This window comes from Enoplosus armatus, chromosome 23 (genome assembly GCF_043641665.1).
Source record: "Enoplosus armatus isolate fEnoArm2 chromosome 23, fEnoArm2.hap1, whole genome shotgun sequence".
In the NCBI taxonomy this organism is placed as follows: Eukaryota; Metazoa; Chordata; class Actinopteri; order Centrarchiformes; family Enoplosidae; genus Enoplosus; species Enoplosus armatus.
Genome location: NC_092202.1, coordinates 4,989,240 through 5,013,438, shown reverse-complemented (window position 1 = coordinate 5,013,438; position 24,199 = coordinate 4,989,240). Strand labels below are relative to the sequence as shown.

Below are 24,199 nucleotides of genomic sequence, written 5' to 3'. Positions count from 1 at the left end.
GATATCTTTAAAACATTATGCTAAAATGTGTGGAAATTATGTCTGCATCAACTGCAATTTGACAACTTTTTTTTTTCTCTCTCTTAATTTCTCCCCAGACACTTTGAAAACAGTCACACCCTGCAGAGATGATCAAAGAAGCAGGGATCCATCTTGACACAACACCCTCTCATCTCGCCTCTAAAGGCAGCTCACATTGAATGGACAGATTAAAAAAACATTGCTGCCATGTTAGATACAGACCAGCACTCACACTCCATAATTTTTAGCCTGATGATTGCACACAAGTGTTTTTTGGCTGTTGCATCTGGCTCTGCGGATGATGGAAGTTGTTGTATGTATCCACCCGCATTTTCCTGGCTGTCAAAAATTGCATTCGGAGAAAGCCGTACTCCTCATCAAGAGTCATAATTTACTTGTCAAAGCAGGAGTCCTCTCAGCGTGCGGGAGGCTCCCTGGGGTTATAATTGCGAGACGGTTTGGTTCTCCTGAAATGCCTCCAGTCAAGGAGCACAGGCCTGCTAGTCGGCCTTTGTGTACTCTTCCTTTTAAAAGTAGCCATTTACACAGAAAATTGTAAAACACGGCTAAAAAAAACAAAAAAAACATTTGACTAGCTTCACTATACTTTCACCATCAACTCCTTGTCATGAATGACTTTCAACACTGATTACTTTGGTGCTCAGAGAGTAATCTCTACGCTGACACAACGTCCCCATCTTGTGGAGAGAGTATGAAAGTCTTTCTTCTTTCTCAGGTCAGCTGAGGTTCGTCTGAAAAATCATGTTGGATTTGCAGCTCATTCAGAATTTTATATGAGTTTGTTAAAGCCATGAATATTTAAATGAATCATTCAGTAAGCAGGATTTTAAATTCAGTGGAGGAAAGAGACAAGTACTGTGCTTAAGTACAATTTTGAGTACTTATATACTGGAGTATATCCATTTTCTGCTGCTTTATACTTCTACTCCACTACGTTTCAGAGGGGACTATTGTACTTTTCTCTCCGCTTCATTTACTTGACAGCTATAGTAACTTCAAAAACACAAGATACACTTTAAAAAATACACTGCATCGTTCAAGATTAAACCAGTGCTTCTCAATCTTTTTGGTTTGTGTCCTCTTACAAAAAAGCTGTGTCTAGTTGGGGCCTTCTGTTACATGTAGCAGTTCCCAAAGAGGTAAAATCATCAAATATTTCTCCAAAAAAGCAAAGATTAGAGAAAAGTCCAAAAAATGAATACAGATTTGTGTTGCAGAAATTCATTTTTTCTTCTTTATTACCCCGTTAATCATCTACCAACCCCTCAGATTTCTCTTGTGACCCTTTTGGAGGGGGCCGACCCTCAAGTTTGGGAACCACTGGACTAGAACTAAAAGCTCTTTTTGTATTTTTACTTTGTGATATCACTACTTTGACTTAAAGTAAATAAACGATCTGAGTACTTTTTCCTTCACTGGTTAAATTTATTAAAAAATATTCACATTACAAGATGAAAACCACAGTTTTTACATGATGAATTCATACAGTCTCATCACAGTTACCATACTAACCTAAAAACTGCTCTCCGCTGTTCAAAACCAGCATATCGTCCATCTTCTCAAATAATCCCTCAATCATAGAGTTGCTTTTCTTGCTGCTCACTACATGATACCTGCCCCCACATTTCTCTACGAGCCCCATTAGCTCCCCGCTCCGCAGGATGTGCTGCTCTGCGCTCTCCCCTAAAATGTCCCCCCATGTGAACAGCACCAGTGTGCGTTGCCAAATTCCTTCCCCAAGCAAACTCATGTGCTCCTCTATCGCTTTTCTGTACTTCTGTGTGCAGGTCAAGAAGGCCGGCATGAGCAGGAGGACGACGTGAGGTCCAGGGTGACACCAGGAGATACTGTCAAGAATGCTTTTCCTTTGCATCGCGTTGCTTGGATCTGGTCCGTCTCGCCACTTTAGACCTAGCGGTTCTACGACGGCAAGGCTGCGTCCGGCTATCTGACCTCTCCAAGGCCTGAAGGTAGACTCATCGAGCTTTGGTGTCTCTCCACACAGGATGGTGACTCCAGCCAGGGAGCGAGACGACCAGGACTCCCCTAACACCACCACCCTCAAATCTGACCCAGGAGACTCTTTGTTGCTTGAGCTTCTGTGACCCTGACCTGCAGATAAAGAGTTAAAATCTCGAGCGACCTTTGCCCTTTCCAAGTCCTCTCTGCCTGTTTCCTTCCTCCTCTCAACTCCTCTTCGTCTCATCCCTTCCTTTTCCTCAGCCACCTCTATCTCTTTTAGTGTTTCAAGGTGACAGTTATTGCTCTGTGCAGCTGACGACGCTGTTTTCATCCTCTGATCCTCCCTATCCTCTTCTCCTCTATCTGACTCTCTTCCTCTTCCCTGCAAATCATCCTCTGAGCTCTCAACTGCATCTGTCAGACTGAAAGAATCCCCCTCATGGGCTCTCACATTGTCATCAACCTCATACTGTCCGTTCTCTAAATCTCTTTTTTGCAACCCTTCCTCCCGTTCTTTAAGATTCTGTTCCCATTTGCTCAGTTTCTTAAATGACGCCTTTAAAATGCTCTCTTTGTTGTGAAGTTCTTCCTTCAGCAAAGCCAAGTCTCTCCCCATCTCATCTAACTCCTGCGTCGTAGAGTTTACTTGCTCATTTCTGATCTGCAACTCCGACTTCCAGTTGAGCAACTCCTGCTCTTCGTTTCTTAAGTAACACTCCCTATCTTTCAGCTCTTTCCCTTGATCTTTCAGCCCTTTTACCTTCGTCCGAAGATCTTGACCGTGACAGTTTAGCTCTTTCTGTTTACCTTCCAGAGCTCTAAGCAAGCTTTCAAGCTCCCTTTCCTTTTTCTCGATAATTTGCGTTCTCACGCTCACATCTCGCTCGTACTTATCTTCTTGCTCTTTCTGTTGTTTTTCTCGGCTTGCTTCCCATTCACTATGTTCTTGCTCCTTACTTTCTAACTGTAGCTGTTTTTCAACAAGCTCTTCCTCTTTTGCATCAAGTTCATGCCCTCTTTTGCTCAGCTCCTCTTCATTTCTACTTAGAACCTGCTCCCTTTTCAAGAATTCCTGCTCATCCTTCATTCTGGACTCACTTTGTTTCTCTTTCAGCTGTTTCTGGAAATGCTCTTTCATTTCACTCATCTGCCTTTCTGCCTTCTCACCTCTCTCTTTCATCCTTTCCATCTCTACTTGCAGTTTGTCATTAGCCTCCTTTAACACCCTGACCTCCACATCTCTCTCTTTAAGAATGCTTTGGATTTCTGCTTCTATACTCTTTACCTGCTCTTCATATCCACTGAGATGCTTTCTAACTTCTTCTTCACTCTCCCTCTTCAGCTCCTCGCACTTCATTTTGAGATTGTCCACCTCTTTTCTCATCTTCTCGTTCTGCTTCTGCAGCTCCTCAACTCTCCTCCGACTTTCCTCATATTTCTCGGTGACGTCCGAAATGCTTTGCCGACTCTCTTCCTCCAAACGACTTATAGCTAAATCCTTCTCCTTTGCAGCGGATTCTATGTTCTCGTTTCTTCTCTCAATCTCATTTTCGTATTCCTGAATCATGCTTGTCATCTCCTTTTCCATCTTGTTGGTGAGCTCCTTCAGCTCGGACTTTGTTTGCTCGATTGTTAGCCTCATTTGGGCGATCTCTGTCTCGTTTTCTCTGTCTCTCTGCCTCAGTTGGTCGAGTTCTTCTTCTTTCTCCTGAAGTTTTTCCAACATTTCTGCATCTTTTTTCTTTTCCTGCTCTGTGTGACGCTGCTGTATCTCAATGATACTGGAGATTTGTTTTTTACCGCTTTCTTTCAGCTCCTCAATATCTTCTAAGTACTTTGCACATGTTTTCTTTGCCTTGTCAATGTCACCGTCTCTCTTTGCAAGAAGACATTGTGCTTGTGTTATTTCTGTAGTTTTCTTGTCAATGATTTCCATCAGTCGGTTCATCTCGTTTTCTCCTTCCTCGTTCATTTTCCTCTGCTCTTCCCTCCATCTTGTCTCTCTGGAGTCGGCCTGTTGTTTAAGACTTTCAATCTCAGTTTCCTTTTCTTTTAGTTTTCTCTCCGTGTCATTTAAAAGCTGTAGTTTCATCTCCTCCATCTCTCGTTCTCTGTCTTGCAGTCTTTGCTCCGCCTCTCTCTTTTGAGTTAAAATAATTTCGCCTCTCTCTTCTTCTTTTCTTTGCAGGATTTCGTCAATATCCTTTATATGCTGATTCAGTTTTTCTATTATTCTTTCTTTTTCTTCTAGTTTTTGCTCCATCTGTTTCTTGTGATTCAAATGATCTCTTTCTCTTTCCTCTTCTGTCTGCCGCAGTTGTCGCTCAAGCTCTTTTAAATTGAATTTCATCCCTTCTATTTCTCTTTCTCTTCCCTCCAGTCTTTGCTCCATTTCTTTCTTGTGATTCAAATGATCAATTTCTTTCTCCTCCTTTTGTTGCAGCTTTTCATTCGTTTCTTTGACATTTAATTTCATCTCCTCAATTTCTTTTTCTTTTTCTTTCAGTTGTTGCTCCATTTCTTTCTTGTCCTTTAATGTATCTATATCTTTTTCTTCCTTTTGTTGCAGCTTTTCCTTCATTTCTTTGGCATTCAGTTTTATCTCCTCTATCTCTTTTTGTTTTTCCTCCAGTCTTTGCTCCATCGCTTTGTTGAGATTTATAACAAGCCTTTCTTTTTCCTGGTCACTTTCTTGCATTTTTTCTTTGATTTCATTGATGTGCTGATGATTCAACTCCTCTATTAGTCTGTCTCTCTCTTGCATGTTTTGCAAAATGTATTTTTCATGATTTTCGTTCATCAGTTCCTTCTCTTTTTCATTTCCTAGCACCTTTTCATTTACTATTACAGCATACTTTTGCTCTAACTCTCTTATCTCTTTTTGTCTTTCCTGCAATTGTTTCTCAATTTCTTCAGCAAATTGTTGTTTCAGCTCTTTAATATCTCTTTGCCTTTCTTGCTCTATGTCCTTTATTTTATCACTGTACTGTTGCTGGACCCTTTCCACATCCTCCTCCTTTTCTTTCACTTTTCTGTTTATTTCCTCTTGGTGTTCAGCTCTCCTCGCCTCCATTAGTTTTTCCATTTCATTCATTTTTCTTGCCATTTCTTCCTGATGCTCTAGTTTTAACAATTCTACCTCTTTTTCATTCTCTTGCAGATTTTGTGCCATGTCTTTTTTGTGATTTAGATGAATCATTTCCTTCTCTTTTTCATATTCTTGCATTTTTCCTTCTATTTGGACTAGATACTTTTTTTCTAACTCTGCCATCTCTCTCTTTTTTGCTTGCATTTGTTCCTCTGTTTCTTTTGCAAACTGCTCTTTCAGCTCTGCAATCTCACTCTGTTTTTCTTGCTGTATGTCCCTTATTTCATTGTCATGCTGTTGTTTGACCCTTTCTATATCTTTTGCATTGTCTTTCAACTTCTGATCAATTTCTTCTTGGTGTTTAACTTTAATTGTTTCCATATTTTTTTCTATTGCACTGTTTTTTCTGGCCATCTCGTCCTGATGCTGCAGTTTTATGCTCTGTATCTCTGCCTCTTTCTCATGCATTTTTCTCTCCATCATTTTCTTATGTTGTGATTTAATTTCTTCCACTTTCTTCTTCATATGTTTTTCATTTTCTTTTACGTTATCAAGAGTTATCTGCTTTTCCTCTGAGGCTTTCTTTCTCCGTTCTTCCAGCTCTTTGTCTTTTTCAAGTAGTTTTATGTCCATCTCTTTCTTTAGTTTTTCTTCCATCTCTGCCATCTCCCTGTTTTTTTCTTGTACTTTTCTCTCAAGGACATTATCATAGTGTCTTTTAGTCTCGTCCCTTTCTGTTTTTAGACAATCAACCTTTTCCATCCACTCTGCTTTCTCTTTCTTTTGCAGCTCTATGTTTTCTTCCAATTTCATTACCTTACTCATCCATTCTTGTTTCTTTACTTTAATGGTATCCTCCCTCTGTTTTCGTTCATGTTCATTTTCTACACTGGCACGTTCAAGGTCCAGCAGCTTCAGTTGCTGCTCGTCAATTCTTTCTTTTAGCTCCTCAATCTCTCTCTCTTTTAGCTCCAGGTTGAGCATTGTGTTGTCCCTTTCTCTTGTACTCTGGTTTAGTGCTACACGTACTCTCTCTTTTTCTATGCTCAGATCCTGAATTTCTCTCTCTTTATCCTCTGTCAGCCATCGCATCCTCTCCTCTAGCTCCCCAATATCATTCTTCCTTTCGCCAGTCCTCCTGTCCTCATCCTCCTCTTCTTCCCTTTGAACGTCGGCCTTTCCGGGTGATTTCACTTTTTTCTTCCTGTCAAAGAACCACCTGATGCTTTTCATCTCCCTCTCTCTCATATTTTTCAACTCTGCCTCCTGACGAACCATTTTATCTCCAATTTCCTTCAAGCGCTGGTTGAACTTCTCGTTCCTTTGCCGGCTCAGATCCCTGACATCCTGAACCAGGCCGGAGAAAGCCTCACACCTGTTCATTGCAGCCATCTTTTCCACCTTTTGCAGGAGCTCTGTCACCTTGCTTCCTCCTCCATCTACGCTGCTAATGACATGGTACCTGCCCCTGCACTTCTCCAGCAGCCACTGGAGGTCCCTGCCCCCACCCTGGATGTGCTGCTCAATATCCACCCCCTCTCGAAGCTGATCTCCATGGGTGAACAGCAATATTGTGTGTCTCCATACACCCTCGCCGAGAAGCTCCAGATGTTCCCTCACATGTCCCGTCCTCACCAGTGTATCCACCCTCAGTGTCAGCAGGAGCGCGTGGGGCCCTGGAGGACACAAGGCCACGCTATTGACAATCTCCCTCTTCACCCTCTCTGGTGTGGCACCCGCTACACCTCCCTCCCAGCCTGGAGTGTCCACCACCGTCACCAGCCGCATGGCCACCTCCGCTTGCTGACGGATGCACTCCTCTGTTACCGCCCCGGCCTGGAAGAAGCCCATTTTGCCCAGGACAGTGTTCCCGGCAGAACTCTTTCCTGTTTCACGCTCGCCCAGGAGAACCAGCCTGACCTCAGGTAAACGCCGGGGAGCCTTGGAGAACGACTGGTGGGCGTCTAGCTCGGAACCCTGAAGACCATCACCTGGAAGAGAGAAAGGTACAGATTTGTGGTGAAACACATTTTGTAATCAGTGTGTGCTGAAGTTCAGCTTTTTCTAAAGTAATGACTAAACTACAAGAGTTCAACAGTCAAAACAAGCTGACATATAAAAAGCTACAACCTACAGATCCAGCAGACACAGAGCAATGTTAGCATTCAATTGGAGTTGTGTTTGTGGCCAATGGCCAACTTTGTTCACCAGCTAGTCGCTAACTTTGCCTGTCTTTTGGTGCTGGAGTTTTTTGGCTGAAAACTGCGGCCGGCTGCCTCTGGAAATTATTCTGACTTGTGGTCTGGCAAACCAAAGAAGAAAGTTAAAAGACCCTCAAACGCTTTATAGAGCTGAGGGAACTGAGTCGGATGATAATTGTTTGTGGTTTGACACTATGGGCGACACCCTTGTCATTACACTTAGTCATATGTGACGGCCCCTCTGCTTGATTTACTCTGTTGTTACTTTGCTCTCTCTCTCCAGGGATGTAGACTTAATTGGCAGGTTAATCAGCAGCAACCACTGTTCATATAAAAATATTGATTAGTGCAGCTTTAAGTATTCATTTATATTTTCCAATAAGAATATATTCAACAGCTTTTCTGTGCCTGATTGTGATAGAATTGAATGTGTTTAAGAGGAGTTTGGATCAGACTGAAAGACTCACTCATTAGAGCAGCTTTGATGGTCCCTCTCTGCATCTGTGCCTCCATCTCCCTCTGTTTCTTCCTCCTCTCCCTCGCTCTCCTCTTCCCGTCTGCTTCCAGACCCAACAGAACCGTACTGTCCATCTCTAAATGACTGCTTCCATCCTTCTTCCCCTCCACCATCTCCTCCACCTTCCCTATCAGCTCATTAACCTGCGTCCCATCTCCTTTGCTCCGGTTATCCACAACATGGTATCTGTTCCCGCACTTCTGGAGGAGTCTCTGGAGTGCTGGGCCGCTTGTCAGGATTCGTTGCTCCATGGACACCAGGCCTAGTTCGTCTCCCCTGGTGAACAGCAGCATGGTATGCTCCCAAACTCCTTTTCCCAGCGGCTCCAGGTGCTCCTCTATCTCCCTGATGTAGTCCTCTGTTATTGAGGCACAGGATCGTACAACCAGCAGTACTGCGTGGGGTCCAGAAGGACAAAGCGACACACTCCGTAAAGTTTCTCTCTTCACCCAGTTGGGAGTACTGTTGAGCGGGTAGTACCACTCCCACCCTGGCGTGTCCACCACCGTGACTTTTCTCCCGGCCACATCAGCTCGCCTTTTCACACACTCCTCCGTGGGCTTCCCACTCTCGAACCCTCCTACTCCTCCCAGGATGGTGTTGCCTGCTGCGCTCTTTCCTGCTCCTTTCCTGCCCAGGAGGACCAGTCTAAGTTCTGGGAGAGCAGGAGGGACGCTGTGGGAGGCAGGAGGGTGTTGTGAGTCCATGGCGGCCTGCAGACTCTCATCTGTGAAGAAAGGGAGAAGTACTTCCTCAGTGCACCGTACCGGATAAGCTGAATGACACAAAACACAGAAATGTGACAGTAATCAGTCATCTAGTCTTTGCATTATACTTAAAACTTCTAATTCATTGTTTTACTTCAGGAACCATAATAAGATTGTTTACTTGCAAATTCATCTAATCAAATTATCATGAAATACCTCAACATTAAACTGCATTTGCTATCAAAAAGTACATACTTGTATCATTCACTTCACTCTCACACTAAGGTGCATCCATACAAGCTTATTTCAAATTCATAATACCTGAGTAAACAAAGAATATAAGAGCTCTACTATAAACTCACCACCGTTCGCAACGATGTCTGGACTACAGCTCTCCTCTGTGGTGTCCATCACCTCTCCGTCCACTTGCCTTGTTCTTCCTCTTCCTCTTTTCGGTTCCTGTGTGTCTTTTACAGGAAGTATTTTGTCAGTGTCATTGTGACAAAAACAAAACAGAAACAGCCTGGTAGCTAATTGATCCAAAATGAAGATTTGTGCTGCACAAACTGAACACAGACAGCGGAAAACTTGTCCTGTCACATGACAGACCTGTGGTTTTCTAACGTGCTCTCAACATGACAGGAAGTGAAGAGATGGCATATTGGGCTTTTGTGACACATTAACATGCACATGCTGAACACACACCAATGCATATATGCATGCTGCACACAGTTGCAAGGATTCATAGATTGTATGCACATGTTGTAGCTGACATACAGAACATGTATATGCACGCTGAGACACACATGCTTCATGACGAGAGGTGCAGATGCTGTCCTGTGGTAAATGTGTGGCACTTCTGTTTCCTTTACCCGCAAGCAAAACAGAGCTAACTCGGCCTTGTGGTAACGAGTTCCTGACTCGAATTATGTTGTCAAAGTACTTAAAAGAACAAGTTGACAACAGTGAGAAAACAGCAGACAGAGGTTAGTTTTGTACAAAGTGTGAATTGTGAAATATTGCAGTAATCGATGATTGTTTCGACTACATTTTTACAACCGAGTTTCAACATGCAGAACTGATGAGGAAGAGCATCTTCAGAGCATTAAAATATACTGTACGTTCTTCGAGTTAATTACTGCTTCATTTTGAAATAAAGCCAGTAATAACTCTCCTGCAATCACTTAAAAGTCCATTCTTGACCTTGTAAACATGAGGTGACAAAATAATCTCACCACAAGATCCATTCAACAATTGCTCTGGAGCGTTCAATCAAACATGATTTTCATTGTAATGACACAGTAAATAAGGCTTATTCTACATAGGGGGGTTAAAGTAAAGTGCTACCTATCTGTTCTGCATCTCCCTCAGAGTTTGTGCTTTTATGGTAACATTGGATATTTTCATCCCCTCTAAGTATAAGGGAGTAAAACCTAAATCAACAGAGGCACAATAAGAACAGAACTGATGAGTTTCTCAGCTGTATTTCCTCGTGATCTAAAATAGTGATACATTCATTTTCTAACAGGCGTTGTATTGTGTGAAGAGCCAGCATCCTTTCATCATGCCTGCCTTCTGTCATTGCACGTTGGCCGTGTGGCGTCCCTGGCTGCATACATGGTACAACATGTTCTCATGTCCAGTCCAGTCAGTCCCATGAAAACACACACGCACACACACACACACACACACACACACACATTAGCTCACGTCCTTTATGATTCACCCTTTCCTTCAGCACCAGTCAGGGTTAATAAAAACAAACCCTGTTTATGGAAAGGACTGAATCAGCCGTATTGATATGGCGCCATTAACCCGAGCAGAGTTGTTTTGAGGTCTGTTAAGTGTTCGGTGAATATTACCATGATGGATGCCTTTTCACATGTGTGCTGCTTTTTCGTAAATGTCAAATGAATTACTTTTTATTGGACTCCCTGCAGCAGCCGCACTTCCCTCCAAATATGAGGCTGCCTGGCATCTAAAAAACTCCATATCATGAATAAAAAAACAGCCCCAAAAAACTCTACCATCAACGCTGAAGCTCACAGTTGTTTCTTTTTAATGTAACGTGTAAATTTGAATGGGCATTTGCTGATTAGTTTGCCCCTGAAATTAACTGGTCAATCAAGAAGATAATTGCTAGTGCTGGAAATGGGAAACACAGAAACATACAGTACAGTGTTTCCTCTGTAATTTTATTCAACAGTGGAGCCTGTGGGTATTTTTAGCTTTGCTCCCACATCTGTTGCTGACTTGGAATCAGATTTAAATTAAAGGTTGTACGTCCAATAACGTGTATTTTTTTCAATCATTTCGAAACATTAGAAGCTTGCATCTTTCTGCTTTCTATGGAAATTAAACACTTTTTTTATGTTCATGTTTTGGGTAGCACTGATGGAAATTCTTTCTCATGGTAGCAGCAGATGATTAAACGAATGAATGAAAAGGACATCTTGTGCATAAGCAATGTGGTGGTGGCTCCACTGGCTCTTCAGCAGATGTGTCTTTTATTGTGTTTGGACTCATTTCTTGCTCTTTATTATTAGTATCAGGGCCAATATGGAAAAGAGAAGTGTGTAAATGCTGGAGTAAAGGCAGGAAGCGGTCTTAGTAGTAAAGTAGTAGTATCAGAGGAAGTAGGGGTAGTAGTAACAGTGAGAGTACTATTGGTAGTAGTGTCATTAGTGTCATTGGTAATGTAACAGCAAATTCTTCCCATAATTGGCTTTGCAAATGTTATGAGGAGGGAAATATATTCCACACCTTTTATTAGGCCTCAAGAAATGCATTTCGATCTATTGATTTTCTACATCGGAAATTGGGAAAGAAAGTCAAAATATTGCAAGTACGCTTGGCTGAGGTGAGAAAGTTGGTGAATCGATGAAAACAACATGCAACAAAGTGCAATGTTCGCTGCAACTCAACTGCAATTTTTGTTTAAAATTTGCACTAAATTGGGAGGGGAATATGGCTTATAATGCACACAATGCGATTTGTGGGGAACCGTGAATGTAAACATGAGATTGTTGTTGAGATTGAAAAAAATGTACAGGGTACCATTTTAAGTGGGGGTGAAAACCTGGGACAACTTCGGTGGAGAATCAGCTCCAGTTTGCCAGCTTTAGGCCGGTGTCCTGAATCAGACCCGTGCATTTCGGTCATTCATCACAAGTCGGGCAAACAGGTCCTTATTAGTGAAACTTCAATTGTAAATAGCCTGCCAGGAATTACCAACTGAACTGACACACAGGGGCTTCAGTAAAGAGGCCACAACAGTCGGTGAGGTTTAACTTCTATAACTGACTTTTTATTTATAACTGAGACTAAAACCCAAAAAGAGAGGAAGAGGAGCGGACATGCCACTGCTGGGAAGCCACTGGGAGTATCCTACCTGTGTAAAGATAACACCAACCAAAACCAACATTGCAAATAAAAGCATCACACTCGTAAACATGCCACCACAAACCACACCTTCAAAATTGAGTGGACTCCCAGCACACCGACCACACCCGTGACGGGAGGCCAGCACAACTAGAAACAAGAGAGAGACGGAAATAAAAACATATTCTAATCAACCCTGAAATAAACTAAAACAAACAATATCAAAATAGACAGTCAGAGCTTCTCCTGTGAACAAACAACACGCTGTTACAACTCAGGAGGAAGATAAACATGAATTATTAGCAACACTAAATTAATACATTAACTACCTTAAACCAAGTGACAGTTGAATAACTTTCTTCAGCTTCTCAACTTTCAATAAAAGTCAAACCCTCGACAGTGATAACGATGTGTTGTTAACGTACTGATGTTTAGCAGGTGTAACGTTTACCATGTTCACCATCGTAGTTTAGCGTGTTAGCATGCTAACATTTGCAAATTAGTGCAAAACACACAAGTACAGCTGAGACTGATGGGAAAGTTGTTCGTTTTTCATAAGCGCATGAACTGGACAAGTTACAATTTTGACCTGATGGTGGCGCAAGATTAAAAGTCATTATGATTCATCCTCTGAGGACCATGAATGTCTGTACAAAATTTTATCTCAATCCATCCAATACCTGTCGGGATATTTCAGTTGATGGCTAATAAAAATACATTAGAAAAAAAAAAGTGAAACAAAATAAAATGTGTGTCGTCTTTATCACCAGTAGTAAGATGAAGATACTCCTCTTCGTCACACTAAACTTGCATGTATATCAAACTGTGAGAGTCTCAATCAGTCAGTGGCTTTATCTCTCTGAGCTCCATCCAGCTGTGGGTTGTACAGAGATGGTAGATTCCACATCCTGCTCCTAAGATGGACTGACCAGTTACACAACATTGTTCCCCTGCAACGGTCTTACACACACACACACACACACACACACACACACACACACACACACACACACACACACACACACACACACACACACACTGATAGCTCTTCCTCTCCCCTGTAGGGTTTATAAGCAGAAGCAGGAGTCTCCCAAGACGGAGCAGCAGCAGCAGCAGCAGCAGCAGACCAACTCCAACAGCAGCTTCTCTCTACAACTTCTTCTGAGGTGCGTCCACTCTGCGTTCACACTTACTTTACAGATACGAAGGTTGCGTTTGTCAGAGTTCTGCTTTCCTCAGCAGCTTGGTAACGTTGTTTTGTTTATACCTTCCAGATGTCAATATGCAAATTAATTTGATGATACATCTGAGAGTCATTTAAAACACTCTGCAGTTGTTGTGTAATCTTTTGATATCTTTTGGTGAAACAAACGGGCTCTGAATAACTCAAACAAACCTATTGCACATCACTGCGTGTCATGCACATTTTAGGATTTCAATTCAAATTTCAAGATCATTTGATCTAAAATGTGTCAGTCATCCTCCCTCATCCTAATAATCCAGGGGCCTCTATCTGAGTATTGATAACAGTAACAGTGGATTTAAAAATCCAGGTTATTATTATTATAACAATTTTTTATTACTATTACAGTTAGTGTAAAAGCAACAATAACAATAGAAGACAAAAAAAAATGGTTTCTCAATGTGAAATCTCCTCTTCAGCAGATGCTGCTTCAATTAAGGTTTTCCAAACGGTTGACAGGCATATTTTATGTCTCTAGAAAGTATATTAAACATACCATTTAACTTGAGTTTTTGCTGGAAAACATGTGGGCTCGTGACGGAGAGTTTTATAGGGAGCACAAAACCTCCCCACAGCACAAACAGGCTCAGCTCTGCTGGTAAACCTGTGTGGAGGTTTCTGCTGTCTCAGCATTTGCCAAAGTTGTGTTAAAAAACGTGTGTGTGTGTGTGTGTGTGCATTTGTCACGTGTCTTACATATGGAGAAATTTTAGGTCACTGATATGCAGCAGTGTGAAGTAACTACATGTATTTACCACTGCCTGTATACAATAAGTATGACTTCATTTAACATCATCTAGTTTTAAACTTAAAGGACTTTCACACTTCGCTGCCACAATGGTGGAATAAGTACTTAGATCCTTTACTTAAAAAGTACCAATACAACAATGCAAAAATACACATTTACAGGTAAAAGTACTGCATTCAAAAGTACTTGTGCTGCAGAAAAATGGACCCTGTGAGTGTTATATTATTAGATTATGATGTGTCAATTCATGAGTAACATTTAACTTTTGTTTTTTTCTCTAATCTTTGCTTTTTGGGGGGAAATATTGAATAATTTTACCTCTTTGGGCCTCAAACTGTTGGCTGTTTAAATTAAACCATCTGATAAGTTGTCACTCTTTGGTGGAACTGCTAACTACACACAGTCTCAAGCCAAACCACTGGTTTAATCTTTAACATCATATGTTTTTCATGTTGAATCCTAATCTGAAAAGTAGCTGTCAAAAAAATGTGTAGAAACTACAGTATTTTCCTCTGAAATGTAGTGGAGCAGATGTATAAAGTGGAATAAAATAGAAATATGTCTGTCTGTCTGCCCATGTGTCCCTCTGCCAGTCTGCAGAAGGTAAGCATGTCTCTCTGTGCCACCGGTGGTTGAGGTGAAAACAGAGCTCTCACTGTGTTGTTGATGACTCATGCAGCTCAACGTCGTCCCAAACGTCTCTCCTCGACCAGCACATTATGCAACAGCGAGTCTCGTTCTCAGGCAGGTGTTTGTACAACAAACCTGACGTACTGTGCACCCTGCTAGCATCTTATGAAAACAGCTGTTGTGTATTTAATGGTTAAACCACCTTTACCGCATACTTACATAATCATCATGGCAGTAACTTCATGTCTCCGTGTCTGGGAAGCGGGTTTTAGGTAGAAGGCTGAAGGGTTGATGTAATGTTTTCATGAGTCATTCTGAGTACACTGACGGTCTTTGTTTACATCAATTTGATGTGTTCACACCCAGGGCTAAGTTTGAACCTGCTAGTGGTCAGTTGTGTATAGTGTTTTTGGTTTATTGTTTTCACCTTTGAGCGTATTTTTGATTAATTTGGTTAACCATGAATGGAAATAACAGTCTTCTTCTACTAGTACTACTACCATTATTACAACTACTACTACTACTACTATTAGTATGCTCACCACCGCCTCCACTCCCATGTTTTGTATCATTATTACATTATCACTTCTAGGGCTGCATCGATTATTATAATGTTTTTTTCAGCAATGTATTTCTTTTCATAATTCGTCTATTGAAGAAGTGGTAGTACTTTTAATTGTACTTTCTCTACTGCTAGTACTACCATCAGTATTCCTGTATCAATTATTTTATTACAAAAGTGTCATTTTAACTCTTCAGTTGGTTGGTCCCAGTTGGATTGCATGTTGTATTAGGTAATAGTCTCAGTGGATCTAAAAGTGTCTTTCTTTACCAGCATCGTACAGGAAGGGGAGTGACTGTAAACTCCGCCCTCCGCCCAACCCACAAACATGGAAACTACTTCCATGTGTGTGCTATTGTAAAGTTTCATCACTCACAAACTTCAATATTTTCATGTGCTTTGCTTTTACAGCTATTACAATTTGAAAATCTTTCCCTCTTGAATAAAAGGGACAAGGACACACACACTCTCTCTCTCTCTCTCTCTCTCTCACACACACACACTGACATGTTTCCAGTTTTTCCACAGATGTAAAGCAGATGGGTTTGAAAACAGCTCACCCACCTTGCAGCAATGAAGGGAGCATGATGGGAATTCAGCCTTAAGAAACAGAACTAATGAATTTAAGCGAATGCATGAATAATGTAGCAAAAACTGAAATCTTAAGTATTTGTTTTCCATCCACTCTCCTCTTCCAGTCCTGCGACGGATCATCCACCCTGAACTATCACCACCATGTCTGATCAAGGCACCACCTCGACTCCCTCCCCTGCCCCCCCTGTTCCCACCGGACCCCCTCCTAAGGCGACAAACCGGGGCCGCACCGCAGTTCCCATAGCCAGCTCCAACTCCGACACAACGGACATACCTGAGTTTGAGCCCTTTGTTGCACCAGGCCCAAGAGGATTCCCACCTCTGACTGGTGAGGGAGTACACTGTAAAACATCACAAAGGAATTTAGTGGAGTCAACTAATAAACTACATTAACTATTAACTACTTGTACTGCTGAGAGTTGACTCAACTCATTAAATTAAGTTTTAAAGAAACATGATCAGCATATTAGCAGATTTCCCAGCATCCTCTTTAATACATGTTAAAATAAGTCATGGTTGTTACTTCTCATAGTGATGAAAACAATGTCTTTACCGCCTTAAACTTTTAGTGTGTGAGTTTAACAAAGTCCTTTAAAGCAGCTTTGCATCACCTTAATACCTTACGTTCAAGTGAACTAAACTCATTTTGTTTTATATTTCCAAACCTCTTGAGACGACTTTGAACTAATAATTCAACTAAAGTTTAACTCACATTTTTAAGGCATTAGAGGAAGTTACATTTTTAAGTTGAACCAGCTTAAAATGTTTTACAGTGTGTTGTCTGTATGTTTGTGTTTGCAATTCATCAACCCATAGAAAAAGTTCACATATGAAAACACGTGCAATCAAATGTGTATGTAGGGGAAAGTCTCCATGTGGAAAAGTGATTTTTAAATTAAAAGGGTGAATGTAGAAGTCTGTTAAAGCAGCAGAACAGTTTGTCAAGTCTACTCCTCTTAACAATAAGCTCGTATTTATTAAGAAAAAGAATTGAAGGGCAGAAGACGGATGCCACAGCGCTTTGAGAAGATAAAGTCTTTTTCCCGAGAGTGACACAGTTTCCAGTAGGCTTTGCACATGACTGACACATGAATGACATCTAAACAAGATAAATTCTGCACACTTCCTGCAGCTTGTCACTACACTCCACCCAGTATAATTGTCAAAGAGCTACACAGTGAGAGATATCCACATGTGACAGGAATTTATGAATGGAGTGACTGGAATGTGGCAAACAGCCACAAATGAGTGGTTGTAGGGGTGACTTACTGTACATACACGTCACTGAGGTTTTAGATAAGTTTACAACTGTTGACACATTTAGAGAGAACGGTCTCCACCACCGAACAATTATCCCTTCCTTTTTCTTTATATGCTTTTTGATTGCAAACACTTAATAGGATTAAATGTCAAGTCTCAATCTGCTGCTTGACTAAAAAACAATGGTTTGTAAATGAGGCACTGGTGTGCACAGACTGTACGGGCATCAGCAAATATATACAAGAAGACCTTATTTACTGTACTGTACTGCAACTTAACTCTTGCAGCAGAAAACACAACTTTTAGGTGTATGGGCACACAAAATCTGAGTGACAATTTGAGTATTTTGATAAAATCAGAAACAAGTATTTAGTCTCAAGTGTGCACAATTACAAGTCAGATCACCACCAAAGTCTTGTCATTTGTTCTGTGGCTCAGGTGCTGCCTGTCCATCAAATCTCATGAAAATCCTGTCCTGTCTTTCTTTCTCTTTGTCTCTGTTCATTCAGACTATCTTGACATCTGGGACGTGGACATGATGAAGAGGCCAGATGAGATCAACAAGAAGCAACACCACACCATGTTGTTCAACTCTGACTATCTGGTGGTCCGTCGAGGACAAGAGTTCCAGGTCAAGATCAACTTCAATCGTCCCTACAAACCTGCTGAAGACAAGTTTGCTGTGGAGTTTATCATCGGTGAGCCGAGCATACTGTAGTCTTAATGATATAAAGTGATATTTTCCATCCTGCAGTTGTTATAAACTCTCTTAATTCTGGATCACATGGTCATTGCATTTTTTAAGATGTTATCAAAGCAACAAACTGAAGTACTCTTCTTCTTAATGTATAGAAGCTAGTTTATGCCAAGAGTTTACAAAAAATCTGCCTTGTTTTTTTGCAGTTTGTTTCTCATAATTATGTCTTAATAGGTCGAGTGTAACTTTTCATCTCACAATTATGAGAAATCTTCCCTTCTCATTATCATATACAAAAGTTTGTGGAAGTTGGCTCCCATATAATGAGATAATATTTTTAAACGGAAACCTGTCAGCAGGTGACAGGCCCACTGTCTTTGAGCATTTTCTTGAGCCATTTTCATTAAAAAGTGTATATTATATGTACATTTTATTATATGTACTATATGGACTTTTTTTCACCCAGGCACCAGCCCTCAGTACAGCAAGGGCACCTACATTCCTGTCTTCCCCAACAACGAGCGTAAGAGCTTCTGGGAAGGCCGCGTCACAAACACCTCTGACAACTCGGTCACCATGGGCATCACTCCTGCGGCAGACTGCATTGTGGGGAAGTACCACTTGTACGTCGCTGTGCAGACGCCCTTCGGCATCCGCAGGACCAGACGGGACAACAGCCGAGACCTATACATTCTGTTCAATCCCTGGGCGTCAGGTCGGTTTAGGCTTCTTGACCACAATTTTATTTTGCCACTTTATTGAACCACTGAGCTGGAACATGATGTTGTGGCTTTTGTCTAAGTTTCATGTCCATAAACATCCACAAGACCTGTTGTCTTTCCTCAGATGATGCTGTGTTCCTGGATGATGAGAAACAGAGGCAGGAGTGCGTGATGAGTGAGATGGGGATCATCTACCATGGTGCATTTGACGACATCGCTGAGAGAAACTGGAACTATGGACAGGTAGTAGAAAAACCAATCGAGGACTTCAGGACTGATTTTCCTAATTATTCTTTTGACTTCAGGTTTTTTTCCCTAGTTTAACTATGGAGTCCTGGATGCCTGTCTGTACATCATGGACAGGTCTGAGATGCCAATCACCAACCGAGGAGACCCCGTCAAGGTGACCAGGAAGGCCTCTGCTATGGTGAGAAAATATTTATTTTACTTGATAGCCGCACCCAACTATACTGTATTGCATCAGAACAATAAATGTCTAAAATCTGCCCTTTGTTGTACTCAGCTGAACTCTCGTGATGATGAAGGCGTGCTGGTGGGGAACTGGAGCGGCGACTACACCTACGGAGTGGCGCCCACTTCCTGGACTGGCAGCACAGAGATCCTGCTCACCTACGCCAGAAGCAAGATGCCCGTCTGCTTCGCTCAGTGCTGGGTCTACGCTGCCGTCTTCAACACCTGTGAGATCTTGATTGGATCCAAGTAGCAGAAAAACAATTCCTTTCCAAACCCCTTCCAAATTTCTTCTCGACCTCAGTGGAAAAGGTCTTTATGTTGAGGAAAGATGAGAAAGGAAAGTTATGAGGAGTTGGGAAGAGGTAACCATGGTGGTGTAACTAAACAGTAAGCACTTCCTTTCATTCCTAGGCTGAAGGAGATAGGAAAGGAAACATAGAGGAACCATTTCTCAACCATCAGCTCTTATTATGGCTTATATTTAGATACTTTGGGTCAGTTCATTCAGTTGAGAACCTTCTATTCTTGTTTATTCCCTCCTTGATTTCTGTCTTTACTTGTCTTTTTAGTCCTGCGCTGTCTGGGCATCCCGTCTCGGGTCGTCACCAACTACTACTCCGCTCATGACAACGACGGAAACCTGAGGACTGACATCATCCTGGAGGAGAGCGGCAGGATCGACCGCAATCGCACGAGAGACTCTATCTGGTAACACATGTTCTATGCAGCTCCATTATACAGTGATCTTGACTTTTTAATTTTTGGTTTGCTTTTGACCTGCTGGTCGCGGGGCCTAGAAATTCCACCGGTGGTCCTTCAGTCTGTCCAACAGTTATCTCAGCAACTAGTGGTGCGATTGCCAGTATTGGTATGAATATTTATGGTCCCCAGAGGACTCTTCCTCCAAAATTGGTTACAGTCGGTAGCAAAATTCTCATTTTGCTTTGGTACATGACAACGATATTTTACATTTTTATTTTTAATGTAATATTGTGTAATGTTTATTTTTTTCATGCTCCTCAGAGGATGAACCCTTTAAATTTTAAACACTCCAGGACCTTCAACACGTTTAACCCCAATACTAGTAAAGCTATGAGGTTCAGATCCACTGTACAGGCTGTAGCAGTTTTTCAGTATTGTGATTACAAGTGTGGAGGAAATGACAGGACAGGACTTGTATTATTCCAATTTCTATAATGATATTTAAAATAATGTTTGTCATTGACAGGAACTATCACTGCTGGAATGAGTGCTACATGTCTAGACCAGACCTCCCAGCTGGTTTTGGAGGCTGGCAGGTTGTGGATTCAACACCACAGGAGACCAGCGATGGTAAATAATAATAATATGAAATCATTGCTGGCTTTATAATAGGTTATTAGTTATTAAGAGTACTATACATAGCTAATTCCTCTATTTACAGATAAATCCCAGACACCAAAGAAACAAATATGAATTGTTGTACTGAATATTTTATAAATAAATGAATGGACCATTGTTTTAAGTGTTTTTCAGTCAGGATAAAAGTATAAACACTAAACTGACGGCACATCAGTGTTTAATTTCTTCCTCCATTATTCATAAAGGCATGTACAGATGTGGCCCTGCATCAGTCCAGGCCATCAAACATGGGCAGATATGCTTCCCATTTGATGCTGCCTTTGTGTTTGCTGAGGTGAGTCTTTAAACAACATTATTTCAGTGTGATTTTCTGTAAAACGTTTCTTTTTTTTGTCTGTAATTGCTGACGAGGTGGCTGTTAGTATTTAATAATCTTGTTTCACTCAAACAGGACAATCTCTTATTCACACAGTATTAAATTTTCTCTTTTGAGGCTCCTCTCCAAATCACTTCAGTTCAGGTCAGATCCAAGCCATCGTTCTTTTGATTATCTCTGTCTTTCTCCCTACAGATCAACAGCGATGTGGTGTTTTATTCCCGGAGTAAAGATGGGACCATGGAGCCAGTCAAAGTGAACCGGACTCATGTAGGCCGCATGGTTTTGACCAAAGCTCCAGGAGATGTGACCCGCCTCGACATCACCGATCAGTACAAGTTTGCTGAAGGTCAGTGACTCCATCAAACACAAATCGCAGTGTTTTAAGAGTGGGCAGAACTGTCTCTGTGGGTGTGTGTACCTCCAAATATGCACTATGAATATGTTTATTCTGGACACAGTATCATAATGAAAACAGAAACACTGAAACACTTAGTCAGAAACACAGTATTTACTGTTTACTGTGAAGTCTCTGAGTCAGTGTTAAGTCAATTTGTTTTTCAAACTAATTTGGGATGATGGTGGTTGAGTGTTGGCACAGTCGGCTGTGTTCTGGCACTAGAGGACCAGATATTTGCCCCTTTGCGGTTGCCAGGTTTTTGGGACTTGGGTCCTTTTGGTCTGGAAATAAGCTCCAGTTGGCGTCATTCTGGCCAGAATACTTGGGTCAATTCTTGTGCTTCGTTTATCACAAATTTGGCATGAATTTGGCAAACAAGGATTTAGCCCAAGCCATTTTGTTACTGATGGTCCTGATATCTCCAAATATGCTGACTGCAGATAACCAGGAAACCTGTAAACAAAAACTAAAACAAACATTGATATTATCCTTTTAACTTATAGAAATGTGCAAACACTGCACTAATATATTTCAATCATCCAATCTAGGCAGTAAGGAGGAGCGGACCGTTCTGGAAAAAGCGGAGGAGTACGGTTGTAATCCAGAGAAGTCCAACCCTCCTCTGGCCGACGTGGACCTGGTCCTGCCCACCCTGGAGGTCAGCGTGGGTGATGATTTCGAACTGAACCTGGAGTTTATAAACCGAAGCGACGAGCGCCGCATCGTGGACACCTACATCAGCGGGACCGTGGTGTATTACACCGGAGTCACCAGCTCCGAGTTCCTGTTCAGGGATGCCACAGTGACGGTTGGCCCCAACAAAAGTGAGTAAAGACCCACAAAAACACACTAGTACTCAAAAGTATTTCTATTGACTTTTTCACTATATTCATTCTGCAACCACAGACAACATCAACTACATTATCAAGACCATGTAAGCCTTGTTAGAAATCATTAGACATCAGTAAAACTATTAGAATTTAACACAAGAAAGCACTCAAAGTCCAGTCCTCTACCTTAATAATCCTAGAATCTTAGAAATATTTTGCACATGCTTTGGAAATATTGTAGATCTAAAAGGAAAAAACATGCAATTAAAAGTAAGAAATAATCCCAAAAGGCCAATGCAGAGAAAGAGCAGTGTTGTATTTCTGTGTTCTCCAGGTGTGAAGGAGTTGGTGGTGGTCGAGTCAACGAAATACATGAAGCATCTGGTGGAACAGGCCAACCTCCACTTTATTGCTACTGGGAAAGTCAAGGAGACCGGACAGATCATCACCGCCATGAAAGTCGTCCCCCTGCACACTCCCACACTTAGTGTCACGGTCTGCAATGCTTTTATTCTGATTATACCAGAAACCTTTACACAAATCAGTTAATCTAATATGTCGGCATTATTGTTTTGGTACACATCCTGCATTTTAAAAGATGCAAAAACACATTTCTACTACTGTCTTTTTCCAAAATTACTTTTTCTACAATTTAATCCCTCTCATGTGGCCAATAAATTTAGGAACCTGACTTTCAGCCCACTAATAAACACAGTTTTATGTGGTGGAATTGTCACATTTTCTTTTTATGATGTATGTTCTTTGTGTACTTCAGGTGTCTGAAGGGGGGAAAGTGAATGAGGAGATGATGGTGACTGTGGAGTTCACAAACCCCTTCACCTTCATCCTGGAGGGCGTCTACATTCGCATGGAGGGACCCGGGATCATGCAGCCCAGGATGAAATATTACAGGTCAGTTCAGCACAGAAGAAATAGGTGTGTGTGTGTGTGTGTGTGTGTGTGGGTGAAATCTTTTACTTGTCTGATATTTTAGTGTTTCATACAAAACAAAGAAAAAAGCTTCATCAGTTTAAAAACTAGTTCAGATTCACTTCAACCACCAGATATTCCATCTGTTAGAAATTATTTTATGAACTAAAAGTGCTATCCTTTTCATAACCACACAAACCTTCAGCTGAAAATCACTAAAGTTTTCACCAAAAAAAAGCACAATTTTTCATTATGTTACAGCATTTATTCATCAGTTCGTATCTGTGCGTAGGTGGTGTAGCATAAAATTCTCATGATAGGCTGCAGAGATTTGTACAAATCTGCATTTTAAAATAAATCCACTGCCTGAATTTAAACTCCAGAGTGCGGCATACCATTACTGTTCTGATATTTAAATTACATAAACCTCTGAAACTGTATTCTTCAGAACATAAATTATGGAACTAAATTTAAGCATGCCAGGTGCTTTTATTCATAACCAACCGTGTCCATTACATTTCTGACAAAATACTGATTCAATATTTTTTTTAAATGACACCAAAAATCAGTCGCTCTGGCATTTGACTCTAACCCTGCTTGTTTCAGTCTGATCACAGGGGGCTCCTCTCTGACCTGGGCCGAGTTTTTCACTCCGCAGAGGGCCGGCAGCACCAGGGTGATCGCTACTCTGGACTGTCCTGCTCTCAGGCAGGTCACCGGCCAGGCGTCTGTCACCATTGAGCCCTGAGGATCACTGTAGGATCACTGAGGCCCAACGTCATTCAACTCATTTACACTTATACACCAAATATAGGCCTATAGCATAGTTATCTAACTGTAGGTTTATAGCAGTTTAACAGTGTAGCTTCAGCATTTATGATAACAATGGTGATAGTTTTAGTCATAAGCAAAAAGAGTGCACATTTAAAAAATGCAGTTCTTTTTAAAGTGTGCTTATCAACACATATTAAACATTTTGACAGTTATATGGCAACTTTTTCATGAAAAAATAGAATTGATCCAAGATTTTGGGAAAATCTATAGATTGCTACTTACGTTTCTTTTTTTTAATATTCAAAAGGTTTATTCATTTCAACTCAATCGTACACAAGTACAGAGTGAGTATGTCTCCAAAATCACTCCTTCATTCTATCATTCATTACTCCCTATATGATATATAATATCATTTTTATACATATAAGACACTCAGTTTACTCTATAGTTTACTCTATAATGAGCTGTAAACTGAGATTTCAGTCACTGACAGGTGTCATGTCCATCAACTGCTAATTTTCGCATCTATAAAACGTGATGCACTGCATTGTGGGATTTTTGTGGGCACTATGTTTAAATTTCATACTCAGAATTCAGACACTGAAATTAAACATCAGAGAGTAAATACAGATTAAATTAAATCAAAAGGGATTTCAGACACAGTTTATGTTTATTTTAAACCTGCACTAATCAATTTATGGCCACTAGGGGGCAGATTTA

General features: G+C 41.2%; 2 protein-coding genes across 2 annotated transcripts; one reads left to right on the top strand and one right to left on the bottom strand.

Moving 5' to 3' along the window:
* Window positions 1-1,458: 1,458 nt before the first annotated feature.
* LOC139305819 (trichohyalin) lies at window positions 1,459-8,928 on the bottom strand. The gene is made up of 3 exons (XM_070929770.1): window positions 8,880-8,928; window positions 7,761-8,585; window positions 1,459-7,083 (listed from the first exon to the last, which is right to left on the bottom strand). Exons 1-3 carry the CDS (start codon window positions 8,926-8,928, stop codon window positions 1,550-1,552), a joined length of 6,408 nt encoding a protein of 2,135 aa, XP_070785871.1. The 3' UTR covers window positions 1,459-1,549.
* A 4,098-nt stretch (window positions 8,929-13,026) lies between these two features.
* Window positions 13,027-23,685, top strand: f13a1b (coagulation factor XIII, A1 polypeptide b). The gene is made up of 15 exons (XM_070929626.1): window positions 13,027-13,064; window positions 15,780-16,003; window positions 17,445-17,633; window positions 18,099-18,347; window positions 18,479-18,597; window positions 18,674-18,781; window positions 18,878-19,052; window positions 19,398-19,536; window positions 20,057-20,160; window positions 20,415-20,503; window positions 20,741-20,894; window positions 21,494-21,769; window positions 22,110-22,270; window positions 22,551-22,687; window positions 23,312-23,685. The coding sequence occupies exons 2-15, from the start codon at window positions 15,817-15,819 to the stop codon at window positions 23,451-23,453; spliced, it is 2,229 nt and encodes a 742-aa protein (XP_070785727.1). The 5' UTR covers window positions 13,027-13,064; window positions 15,780-15,816; the 3' UTR covers window positions 23,454-23,685.
* Window positions 23,686-24,199: the final 514 nt, after the last annotated feature.

What these genes read in the sequence shown, in the direction of transcription:
- f13a1b (XM_070929626.1), top strand. Translation starts at nt 15,817, where the DNA reads ATGTCTGATCAAGGCACCACCTCGACTCCCTCCCCTGCCCCCCCTGTT. An exon ending in TGCTGTGGAGTTTATCATCG is followed by an intron (nt 17,634 to 18,098) that starts GTGAGCCGAGCA and finishes TTTTTCACCCAG; the next exon opens with GCACCAGCCCTCAGTACAGC. An exon ending in CTCCCACACTTAGTGTCACG is followed by an intron (nt 22,271 to 22,550) that starts GTCTGCAATGCT and finishes TGTGTACTTCAG; the next exon opens with GTGTCTGAAGGGGGGAAAGT.
- LOC139305819 (XM_070929770.1), bottom strand. Translation starts at nt 8,928, where the DNA reads ATGGACACCACAGAGGAGAGCTGTAGTCCAGACATCGTTGCGAACGGT. An exon ending in AGACATCGTTGCGAACGGTG is followed by an intron (nt 8,586 to 8,879) that starts GTGAGTTTATAG and finishes TGTGTCATTCAG; the next exon opens with CTTATCCGGTACGGTGCACT. An exon ending in CATCAAAGCTGCTCTAATGA is followed by an intron (nt 7,084 to 7,760) that starts GTGAGTCTTTCA and finishes TCTCTCTTCCAG; the next exon opens with GTGATGGTCTTCAGGGTTCC.